The sequence below is a fragment of the Leptosomus discolor genome, chromosome 26, assembly GCF_034619465.1.
Source record: "Leptosomus discolor isolate bLepDis1 chromosome 26, bLepDis1.hap2, whole genome shotgun sequence".
Classification (NCBI taxonomy): Eukaryota; Metazoa; Chordata; class Aves; order Leptosomiformes; family Leptosomidae; genus Leptosomus; species Leptosomus discolor.
In genome coordinates this window covers 1,543,182-1,554,647 of record NC_141416.1, presented here as the reverse complement: position 1 = coordinate 1,554,647, position 11,466 = coordinate 1,543,182, and the positions used below count along the sequence as shown (strand labels likewise).

Genomic DNA, 11,466 nt, shown 5'->3' with positions numbered 1-11,466 from the left:
TCATGGCCCTGGGGACACCACGTCACCTGGATCTGCCCGGGCCCGATGAAGAACTTGCTGAGGACGTTGCTGAGGAAGTTCTGCACCTCGTACCAGGGGGTAGATGCTGTTGGAGCCGTCGAGAACGATGACGATGTCCATGTAGGTGGAGCAGCCTGCCGGGGCGGGGGGGGACACACGGAGCTGGCACCGGCACGGCCTGGCACAGCCCCGGCACACCGCGGCTGCCGTGTGTGTCCCCCCCCCCAAACTCACGCTGTGCCGTGGGCGCGATGGTCCCCACCGGGCCGGAGGTCACCGTCCAAACCGGGCGCAGATGCCGGTGCTGAAGAGGGAGGTGCCGCACTCCTGGGACCAAAGCGGGGCGCAAGCCTGGCCGGGGCCGGGGGGGGGGACACACACACACACACGGGGACACAGAGCGTGGGGCTGGGACCCGGCCCCTGCACCCAGCCGTGCCTCAGTTTCCCTCGGGGCGGGGAGGCTCCTCTCACCACGAAGCCGCCATCCGCCGAGTCCAGGAGGGTCATCCCGAAGTGGACGTTGCGGCCGGGGAGCGGCGAGAGCCACGGGGCTGCGGATCCTCGGTGCCGGGGAGAAAGAGACGGCGGGGGGAAGGGGGGGGAGGGGGGTGTGTGTCAGCACCGGGGTGACCCCCCCCCACCCCGAACCCCGCCGCCGTCTCACCGGGGCAAATTCCGGCCTGGAAAGGGCAAAGCCGGGCAACGGTCACGGCCACCCCATCCCCACGGGCCATGGGCGGTACCGAGGTTGGGCTTTGGCGCAGGTGGCGTTGGGGGGGTCCCACGCGGCACTTGTAGACGTCACCCTTGGCGGTCGCCGTCCCAGGGGGGCCCCCACCAGCAGCCTGCGGGGAGGGGGGCAGCGTGAGGGGGGACGCCGCCGGGGTCACCGGCACCACCCGGCTCCCGCTCGGGCCGCGGCGTTTCGGGGCGCAGGGCCAAACCCTGCCCGCCCCCCGCCACCGGCACCTGGCGCCACGACGCTTCCGCCACCGGCCTGGCCGCCGGTTTCCGTCCGTCTGGCCGGCTGGACGGCCTCCCTCCGAGCACGGCCCAACCGCCGGCGCGGGCACCGCGCGTGTCGTGTCCGTGTCCCCCCCGCCCCGGTTTTACCGATGGCACCCCCATTGCCGCGCCCGCCACCCCCCCCCAAAGCTGTGCTGGGCCGAAGCACAAACCCACGGCGAGCCTCAAAATGCCATTTCTGGCCCCAGAAAACCCCCGGGGGGCTTTGACGTCCAGCTCCTTGCCTCTGTTTCCCTCTTCCCTCAGTTCCCCCCCCTTCCCTGCCTCAGTTCCCCCCCTTCCCTGCCTCAGTTCCCCCCTTCCCTGCCCTCAGTTTCCCCCTTCCCTGCCTCAGGTTCCTCCTTCCCTACCTCCATTCCCCCCCTTCCCTGCCTCAGTTCCCCCCCTCCCTAACCTGTTTCCCCCTTCCCCTACCTCAGTCCCCCCCTTCCCTACCTCAGTTTTCCCCCTTCCCTACCTCAGTTTTCCCCTTCCCTGCCTCAGTTTCCCCTTCCCTGACTCAATTCCCCCCTTCTCTGTCTCCGTTCCCGCCCTTCCCTGCCTCAGTTTCCCCCTTCCCTGCCTCAGGTTCCCCCTTCCCTACCTCCATTCCCCCCCCTTCCCTGCCTCAGTTCCCCCCCTCCCTACCTGTTTCCCCCCTTCCCTACCTCAGTCCCCCCCTTCCCTACCTCAGTTTTTCCCCTTCCCTGCCTCAGTTTCCCCTTCCCTGACTCAATTCCCCCTTCTTTGTCTCCGTTCCGCCCTTCCCTGCCTCAGTTTCCCCTTCCTTGCCTCAATTCCCCCCTTCCCTACCTCAATTCCCCCCTTCCCTGCCTCAGTTTCCCCTTCCCTGCCTCAATTCCCCCCCCTTCCCTGCCTCAGTCCCCCCCTTCCCTGCCTCAGTTTCCCCCTTCCCTGCCTCAGTTTCCCCCTCCCCAGCCCACCGCACGCCGTGCACCCCCCAGCCTTGCCCCACACCTCTCCCCACGGAGGGGGGTCTCAAAGCCCCGTGGGTCCCCCCTCCCTCCCCCTCCCTCCCCCTCCCCCCCCCCAGCGGCCCCGCCATGGGTCCCACTCACCACCCGCTCCCCGGGGCCACCCCGCTGCAGCACCTTGTAGCCAAACTGGGCCTCGGCCGGCCCGTGGAAGAGCCGCGGGCGCCTCACGTCGATGTTGAACCCCACGCACAGCCCTGGGGGGGGGGCGGGGGGCGACCCCTTAGCGTGGGGGGGGGGGGCTCCCACCCAGCAGGGGGTTAAATTGGGAGGGGGGGGGGGAGGCCACAGGGTGGGTGTGACCCACGGTGGCCACAGCCGCCTCGTTCGCTTGGCCACCGCGGGCCTGTAATTAAGGAGGGCGATGGCCCCCCCCCGCCCCCCGGGGGGGGGTTGGGGTGTTGGGTGGGAGGATGAAGAGGGGGTTTGGGGGGGAGTCGTGGCACGTTCCATGGCACCCAGGGGTGCTGGGGGGGGGGGGGGGGGGTCCGTCACCCTCCCCAGGGGGGGGAAAGGGGGGGGGACTGTGGCCCGGGGGGGGGGGGGTCCTGGGTCCTGAGGGCTGGGTGCTGAGCACTCCAAGTGTGGCTCCAAGCACCCCAAATGCAGCACCCAGCACCCCCCCTTACAGCACCCCCACCCCCAAATGCAGCACCCAGCACCCCCCTTACAGCACCCAGCACCCCAGAAAGCCCCCAGGGTGGGCAGGACAATTTCGGGGGGGGGGGATTCCATTTCGGGGGGCCCAGGGGGGTCGTGTTTGCCTCCACGTTCCAAAAAAACCCCACAAAGTGCTGCACCACCCCCATACCTTCCCTCCCCACCCCCGTGCCCCTCCTCGATCAGCGCCGGGTGGGGAAACTGAGGCACGGGGAAGGCAAGCGCCACCGCCGAGGCCAGCACGGGCCGCGTGCCTCAGTTTCCCCAGGTGACAGGGCACGGCCAGGGAGCGCGGCCGTGCCCGGTCAGGCTGGGGGACCCAGCCGCCAACCTCCCCGCTTTGGGAGGGGGTGGAAAAAAAAAATCCCCTTTTTTTTTTGTCCTTTTTTCCCCCCAAACCATCGAGATTTTCCCGTTAAAGCCGTTATTTCAGTTCCTCTTAGCGGGGTTTGGCTTCCTTCCACGCCGGCCCCCAACCCCGCGGAGGTTTTGGGGTCCCCCCTCCACCAGCAAAAAAAAGCCAAACAGAGGACCGAGGAAGGGGGATAAAGTCCAAAAAACCAGGTGTTTTTCCCCCCAAAAATACCCCCCCCAGCAAGCGGCTCGGCGGGGGGCACCCACACCTCGCTGAGCTCTGGGTTAATGGGTACCCGGCTTGGCACCAGCCCCCCTCAACGCCTCTGCTTCCCCCCCCCTACCCCCCCCCCCCCAAAAAAAAAACCAACAACCCAACCCCTCTTTTTTTTCCCCAAATCCGGCCGGATTTGGGGGTGACGGTACCTGGGAGCAGGAGCAGCGCGGGGAGAAGCGGCCGGGCACCCAGCACCCACCATCGCCCCACCGTCGCCGGCATCGGCCGGGAGCGGCTCAAAGGTTACTCTGTCTCCGAACGGGATATTTTATTTTTTTTCCCTCTTTTTTTTTTTTTAAAAAAAAAAATACTTTTTTCCCTCCTCCTTCATCCTCAATTGGCTGCTAAAAATAAACAGCCGAGTGGTTTGGGGTTGGGTTGGTGGTTTTTTTTTTTTTGGGGGGGGGGACGGAAAAAAAAGGCAAAATGGAGAAAAACATGGGAAAAAAAGAAAGAGAGGGAAGGAGGGGGCGGGGGGATGCGGGATCTGGGGGGGGCAGCGGGACGCTCAGGGGGGGCGCCCGAAGGGGATTGATTTATTTTATTTTTTTTCCCCCCTTTTTCGCAGCAAAGTGGACCCTGCGTGGGGTGGGGAGAGGGCGACCCGCGGGGTCCCCAGGCAGGAGTGAACCCCCCGGCTGCGGGTGGGACCCCAGGTTGGGGGTGCAGGGACGGACGGGGATTTGGGGGTCACCATGGTCCCCGCTGCCGGCTTTGGGGGGGGATTTAGGATGGATTTAGGGTCGCCACGTCCTCCGGGCGACACTGCCACCTCCTGGACGCTCTCCCCTGTCTCCCATCCCCTTGGAGAAGGCCAAGATGGGGTGACCTCGGTGAGGATCCCCCCCCCCCAAATCTGCTCCTAAAGCCACCCCTGGCAGGGGGAAACTGAGGCAGGCGGGATGCCCAGCGCGCGGTGGCACCCCGAGACACCCTCCCAGCTACCGAAGGACACGGGGCGACCGAAGCCACCGCTACGTGGTGGCATCCACTGTCCGTCTCCTCCTCGTCGGCGGCAGGACCGAGCTCCCCGGGGCTGCCCAAGAGGCTGCGGAGCTGAAGCCAGAAGAATTGTCTCCTCCCGGGCTCGTGGGGCCACTCCAGGTAAGTCTTGGTGCCCAACATCTTCCGGAGCCGGGCGAAACGGTGGGGGCAGAGCCCGAGGGTCGATGGGTTCCTTCACCACCAGGATGACGTCCTCGCTGCCCAGCCCCACGGCGCGCTGGTGGGCGAAGTAGAGCTCGTAGTTGCACCACTCGCTGTCGACAAAGCTGCGGGAGAGGACGAAGATGGCCTTGGCGCTCCTCTCGATGTTCTCCACGATGTTCTCGATGATCCAACGGCCCGGCGTGAAGTCCCCGCTCGTGGATGCAGAGGCGGTACGGCGGCGTGGTGCTCTCCAGCCGGCGCAGGAGCTCCCGGCGAACCCAGCCGGCGTCGGCGTGGCTGTAGGAGATGAAGGCGTGGTAGGAGCACCGCCCGCGCCGCGCCCGCTGCCCCGCCGCCCGCCGTACTTGGCGCGCACCAACCGGTACGTGGCTCGCAGGTACCAACCGGCGTCCAGCTTCCAGCAGAGCGCGGCGCAGGCCGCTACCCCGCCACCGCCGTGGCGGCCACCGCCACGGCCACCAGCGCCGCCGCACGTTGCATTCCAAGGGACGCGGGGCGTAGGCGGCCACGGCCGTGTCCAGCAGCGGCTCGGGGTGGTAGCAGGTCCAGTTGTGGGGCCAGTCGGCCAAGGTGGGCCGCCCCCCGCCGCCGCGTCTCCTCCAAGAAGAGGTGGAGGTCGCAGGTGCAGTGGTAGGGGTTGTTGCCGGCCACCAGGCTAACGAGCCGCGGCATATTGACGAAGGAGCCACGGTTGATGACGCCGAAGGAGTTGCCGTCGATGGCCAGCACCCGCAAACGGGGACACGTCCACTTCGGAGGGGATGAACTTGATCTTGTTGCCGCTCAACCGCAGCTCCCGCAGCCGGGGGCTTCGGGTGAAGTAGTCCATGTCCAAACGGTCGAGCTGCGAGTAGGAGAGGTCCAGGTACTCCAGGGTGGTGGGCAGGCACGCGAAGGCGCCCGCCGTCACGCGGTTGTGGTGGAGGGACAGCCAACGCAAGGCGGGAGTCCACTGGCACGTCTCCTGCAGGCTGCCCAAGCCGTTGTGGCTGGCGTCGAGGCGGGGCGAGCCGGGGCCAGGTCCGCGTCAAGGCGGCCACCACGGCCAGGCTCAGGAGGTGGTTGGTGGCCAGGATGAAGCTCTCCAGCTTGGGCATGACGCCCTCGTAGCGGCAATGTTTGGTTGTAGATATAACCGTCTTCCCAGGCGGTTGCCGGAGATATCCAAGGCCTCCACGTTACGCATCTCGCCCCACGCGTCGCAGGGGACGAAGTTGAAGTTGACGTTGACGATGGAGAGGGCGGCCCACGCCGCTCAGCCAGGTGAAGGTCCAGTCGAAACGCAGGACGTCGGGGTTGCTGATGTCCTGCAGCAACAGCGGCGGTCGAGGCCGCGGGGGCGACCGCTAGCCCGACGCCGGAGCCGTTCCCCCCGCGGCGAGCGGGCGAAGTCGACGGCCCACCAGCGCCAAGTCGCGGACGCGGGGAGCGTTGGACGTTGAGCAGGGCCAAGCGGAGGAGGTTCTCGTTGAACTTGCCCCGGTAGAAGACCAACTTGGTGACCCGCAGCTCAGCCAAGCCGGCGAAAGGATCGGCGTCGCCGGTGTAGTAGGTGAACTCGAAGAGGTTACGGAAGCGCAGGTAGTCGAGGGGTTTGCCCCGCAGGTCCCGCAGCATCACCGGCAGAGCCGCCGCGCTCTCGTCCAAGGCCACGTCGCACCACAGCTCCCTGGTGCGGAGCCACGCGAAAGCCCCGGCTTCGTACCGCCGCAGGCTGGAGGCCGACTTGATGGCGAACTTCTGCAGCGCCGTGTCCTTCAAGGCGGCAAAGTCCCCCCGGGAGATGTCCCGCAGCAGCGGCCCCCCGAGCGACAGCTCCTGCAGCTGCCGCATCCCGCCGAAGACGCCGTCCAACCCGCGCTGCGGTAGAGGTTGTTGGACATGTCCAGCCAGCGGAGGTTGGCCAACGGCCGCAGCGCCGGCGCCGGGATGCAGCTGAGGGAGTTGTTGAAGAGCCGGAGGCGCTCCAAGAGGCGGTTGGAGACGAAGGCGTCCGGCGCGATGCGGGAGAGGTTGTTGTAGCCCAAATCCAAGCGCCGAAGCTGGGTCATGGCGGCAAAGTCGCCCGCCGTGATCTCCCGTAGCTTGTTGTAGGAGAGGTCGAGGGTGGCGCAGGCCGCCGGGGAGCCCGCGGGGCACCCGCTCCAGGCCCTGCCCCCGGCACAGCCCCGTCCGGTTGTCGGCGTCGATGCGGCACGGCGGCCTGCCGCGCCGCGTCCCCCCAGCGCCAGCAGCGCCAGGCACCAAACCCACCGGGTGCCGGCGGTCGAGGGGCGGCCGCGTGGCCTCCGGCGCGGCAGCGGGGTGGCCGGGGAGGTGCCACCGGCGGCGGGGCGGGAAGGGGGCGACCGGGCATCGCGGCGGAGCCGTCCTGCCGGCGGGAGAGGGGGGGGGTCAGCGGTGCCACGTGGGGAGGACCCCCGACGCCCCGGGGAGCACCGGGATCAACCCCTGGGGAGGGCACCGGGGGTGGGGCGGGAGGGGGGCACCTGGATCTGGTGGGATGGGGGCGGGTAAATCCTCCCTTGGGGGCTGGATCCCGGGGGGAATTGGGGATTGGACCCCAGGGCAGGTCAGGGACTGGACTGGGGGGGGGGGGGGGGGGGGCTGTGTGTTGGATCCCAGGGGTCAGGAACTGGATCGCAGGAGAACTGGATCCAGAGGAGATCGGGGACTGGAGCGCAGTGGGGTTGGGGACTGGATCCTGGGGGGATCAGGGATTCGATCCGGGGAAAGGGGGAAGGGGTTGGGATCCTGGGGATCAGAGACTGGATCCCGGGGATCACAAAATGGATCGGGGGAGGGGCATGACATGACTGGCTTGGATGGGATCAGTTAAGGGGGGGTTGGAGACTGGATCCTGGTGGATCAGATCCTGGATGACCAGATCCCAGTGCGTTTGGGGGACTGGATTCTGGGGGGATCAGGGACTGGATCCTGGGGGACTGGATCCCAGGGATCACAGAATGGATTGTAGGGGGACACCACACACGATATGACTGGATCCCAGGGGATCAGGAAACGTATTGGGGGGGGGGGGGGGGGGGGGGGGGGGGCAGGATTCCAGGGGGATCAGGGACCAAATCCCAGGGGTCTCCACCACCAGACCCAGGGGGACGGGACAGGGGGACGGGACGGGGGACGGGACGGACAGGGGCGGGGGGGGGGTGGGGCGGGGGGGGGGGGGGGGCAGGTTCGGGGACCAAATCCCCGGGGACTTGCAGACCCGATCCCGAGGTGGAGCTCAGCGCCCAGATCCCGTGGGATTTGGGAGACGAGATCCCGCAGGCCGAGGGCCCCAACCCAACCCAACGCCAACACCCCTCCCAACCCCTCCTCCTCCTCCTCCCTCCTCCTCCTCCTCCTCCTCCCCAGGGCTGCCCAAAGGGGGGCACTGGGGGGGGGCCCCCCCCCGTTTGCCTTCTCCGGAGAGTTTGAGGGTGGGTTTTATTTTCCAATTAAAAAAAAAAAAAAGGAAATTAATATAAACCCCAGGGTGTTTGGACAGAGGCGACTTGTGCTCGGCGGCCGCGGGGCGGTTACGGCCGAGAGTTTTGGTATTTTTATTGGGGGGGGGGGGGGCGGGGGGGGGGAGAATAAACCACCAGGAAACTGGAGAGCGGCGAAGCCAGGCCACGTACGGCCCCCCCCGGGGGTCCCAGCCCTGCCCCGAGTGTCTGGGCCAGAGCCCAGGCTGGGGGGGGGGGGACATGGGGACACGGGGGAGCCCCCCCCTTCCCTAAGGTGCCCCCCCCCCCGCTGGCAAGGAAAAGAAGGAAAACCCCCCGAAACGGCCCAAACCGGCGGCGGTTGGGTAAGGGAGGGGGGACCCGCAGGGTGGTGGTCGCCAATGTCCCCCTCCCCCACCAGCCCCACGACCCCCCGCTGCACCCGCGTGGGGAAACTGAGGCACGAGGGACCTTCGTCCCACGGCTCCAAAACCCTCCCGGCACTGAACTCTTCCTCATTCCCAACACCGGCCCAGCCCGAGCGCCGCCGGTCACCCCGAAACAACCCCAAATTCCACCGCCCCCCCCCTCGCCCCCCCCGCCCGGATCCCGCTCACCCCACGCGGCACCTGCCATGCGGCGAGTTCGGCGGGACTCAGCCGGGGCGGGAACCGCCGCCGGGGCGCTGCCGGATGGGTGGGGGACAGTTTGGGAACAAACCCCCCCTTCCCCCCCCGCCAGCTGCCCTTTGCCCCCCCTCCCCGCCCCCCCCGGGAGGTGGCGGCGAGGAGGTGGGGGTCGAAACGATGCGGCCTCGTGTGCCGGTGCCCCCCAGTCCAGCCCAGTGCCCTGGTCCAGCATTGCCAGCCCATCCCAGTGTCCCCAGCCCAGCCCTCCCAACCCAGCTCAGTACCACCAGTTCAGCCCAGTGCTGCCAGTCTGGCTCAGTACCACCGGTTTAGCTCAGTGCCCCCAGCTCCGCCCCCCCCCCCCCCCCCTCCAGTTTAGTCTCCCCAGCCCAGCCTGGTGCCCTCAATCCAGCTCAACCCTCAGCCCCCCAGTCCAGCTTGGAGCCCCCAGTCCATCCCAGTGACCCCAGAGCAGCACCTCCAGTCTGGCACGACACCCCAAAATTTAGCTCAGTGCCTCAAGCCCAGTACCCCCAGTCCAGCCTCTCCAGCCCATCCCAGTGCCCCTAGCCCATCCCAGCACCCCCAGTCTAACCCAGTGCCCCCAGTCCAGCCTCTCCAGCCCATCCCAGTGCCCCTAGCCCACCCCAGCACCCCTAGTCTAACCCAGTACCCCCAGTCCAACCTCTCCAGCCCATCCCAGTGTCCCCAGCCCATCCCAGCACCCCCAGCCCATCCCAGCACCCCCAGCCCAGCCTCCCCAGCTCATCCCCGTGCCCCCAAGCCAGCCTCCCCAGCCCACCCCAGCAGCCCCAATCCAGCCCATCCCAGCACCCCCAGTCCCTCCCTGCAGCCGCCCAGTCCAAGCCCCATCCCTCCGCACTGGGGGGGCTCTCGGGGGGGTCCCCTCCACCGGCTCCAGCCCCCCCAGCCGCGTCCAGCCGTGACACGAAGCCAAGCGCCGACAGAGGGGACGAGGCCCCAGTTGAGCCCCCTCCTTAATTACCGACTAACGAAGACCCTCGTCCAATTAGCGCCGAGTTCTCCCTTATCTAAAGGGCCTGAGGGTTTGCAGAAGAGCAGAAAAATACGTACAAAACCACCTAGAAAATGCTCAAAATTGGTGTTCCCCAGCGATGACCCGGAGGTGCCCCAAGCCCACCCTGGGAGCGCCCCCAGCACCTCCTGCCTGGCGGGACGAGCCCCTGCTAATTAACAGCAATTAAACTTCGACGGGCCTGGTTTGGGTTTCAGTGTTTCTCTGGCCTGGGAAAGCCCCGGCACGGCAGCAGGAGGGTGTCTGGCTCCGGGAATAAACCCCAACGAGCTGCAATTAGTTCCGTAAGAACGCTAATTAGTTGGGATGAGCAGCTCAAACCCAGCCCCTGCGCCCCCAGGGTACGACCCCTATTCTCCTTCCAGCCCCCAGCCCACGAAACACTTGGATAAATGGATTTTTTTTTTATTATTGAAGAGGATCCTGGTGAGTAACGGGGGGATTTTGGTATAAAATCGGCCGTTTAAGAGGAGCGCTGGAGGCCGCGGGGGCTCCCCCGACACGCAGCAGCCCCACATCCCCCCCCCCGGCCACGAAAACCCTTTGAAAGGAAAAGCAGACACCGGGGACGGATGGAAAATGGTTGTACTGGGATGGGAAAACCCTTCAAAGGTTCTCCTGGGTGGCTGAGAGACCCAGGGGGACCCGGGGGAGAGCTCTGTGCTCCGGCAAAACCCATTTCCGAAGCCGTTTGCGGCCCCGGAGAAGCGCTGGGCCGGGATTGCATCGGCAGGCCGAGGGCTGGCAGCGCCCAGGGGAGGCAATCGCGGGGCTGAAGAGCAGGCTGGGATGGGAAATCCAAAGAAACCGAGGTTCCCCACCCGGATTTAGGGGAGAATCAGCCTTTGCTGGGGGATGCCGTGGTGCTGGAGACCTCCCGTAGGCATCTCCCGGCCAAAGGGAACCAGTCCCAGCCCCTTTTGGCCAGGCTGGGAGGCCAGACAGGGCAGGGCGGGCTGAGCACCCGCAAACTCATCTGCCCACAGCGGCTGAACAACAACAAAAAAAAAACCACCCCAAAAAACACCCGGAGAGGGGAGGGAATTGCTCAAGGAAAAGCTAAAACGAGCTCGTTTCCCCTCCCAGCTTCCCCCACGCGTCCTCGGCCGGCTCGAAAGCGCAGCCGGGGGGGATTTGTTGCTGGTGCCAGAGTGAAGAAAAGCAGAAAAGCCCCGTTCTGCCCCAAAACGGGCTGGGGGCAGGAGGCCAGGGCAGCCCTGACTGCGTTGGCACCGCAGCGGGAGGGGAAGGGGGATGGAAAAGGGCTGGCGGCGCGTCCCCCGGCGATGGCAGCGGCAAAGACCCCAAACACGGGGGAAGGACAGGGGGTCCCCGGGGTGTCCCCGGCACTTGCGGCTTGGGATACTGGGAAACACGCTGGGAGTGAGTCCCAGTCCCCATTCCGGGACAGGCTGGACCCCCCCGGGATCACGATGCACGGGAGGTGCCTCCGCCGGGCCCAAACCCCCCGAAACCCGCGGCGGGAAGGGGTCAGGGCCGGCTGCCCCCCGCTCTTGGAACCTTCTTCTCCTCCCCCGCCACCCCGAGAGCTCCGACATCCCCGAGGCCAAGCTGAGGTTTGGCTCCAGCCCGAGGGGATCCGGGCGGCACCTTTCGCCATCTGGGGGGCCAGGACCTCGCCCTGCGCCTCCCCCGACCCAGGGGGTTCGCGGGCACAAAGACCCCCCGCGGCCTTGCAGCCCCGCTGCCGCCTCCTCCCTTCCCCAGCCAAATTAACCCCCCCCCTCGTGCCGAAGTTTCAGGCACCCGTCCTTTCCCAGAGACCCCCCATCCCCTGCCCGTGGCACCCCCCGAGCCCACTGGCAGCCGAACGGAGCGAGGTGCCG

At 67.1% G+C, this 11,466-nt stretch overlaps 2 protein-coding genes across 2 annotated transcripts in view; both read right to left on the bottom strand.

The window, feature by feature from the left end:
• Positions 1-11,020, bottom strand: part of ITGA10 (integrin subunit alpha 10) — a 15,794-nt gene extending 4,774 nt beyond the window's left edge. The window contains 12 exon segments of the mRNA XM_086478235.1: positions 17-98; positions 100-155; positions 256-295; positions 298-372; positions 495-574; positions 688-868; positions 2,108-2,220; positions 3,464-3,490; positions 8,533-8,618; positions 9,569-9,623; positions 10,494-10,608; positions 10,970-11,020. Coding sequence (XP_086334361.1) covers positions 17-98; positions 100-155; positions 256-295; positions 298-372; positions 495-574; positions 688-868; positions 2,108-2,220; positions 3,464-3,490; positions 8,533-8,618; positions 9,569-9,623; positions 10,494-10,608; positions 10,970-11,020 — 961 coding nt within the window.
• Positions 4,052-7,298, bottom strand: LOC104352108 (toll-like receptor 2). The gene is given in 17 exon segments (XM_086478487.1): positions 4,052-4,117; positions 4,260-4,466; positions 4,468-4,671; positions 4,673-4,783; positions 4,786-4,908; positions 4,911-4,952; positions 4,955-5,065; positions 5,067-5,237; positions 5,239-5,487; positions 5,489-5,599; positions 5,601-5,627; positions 5,629-5,724; positions 5,726-5,803; positions 5,806-5,892; positions 5,895-6,349; positions 6,352-6,855; positions 7,121-7,298. Coding segments are annotated over 17 exon segments (2,820 nt in total).
• Positions 11,021-11,466: the final 446 nt, after the last annotated feature.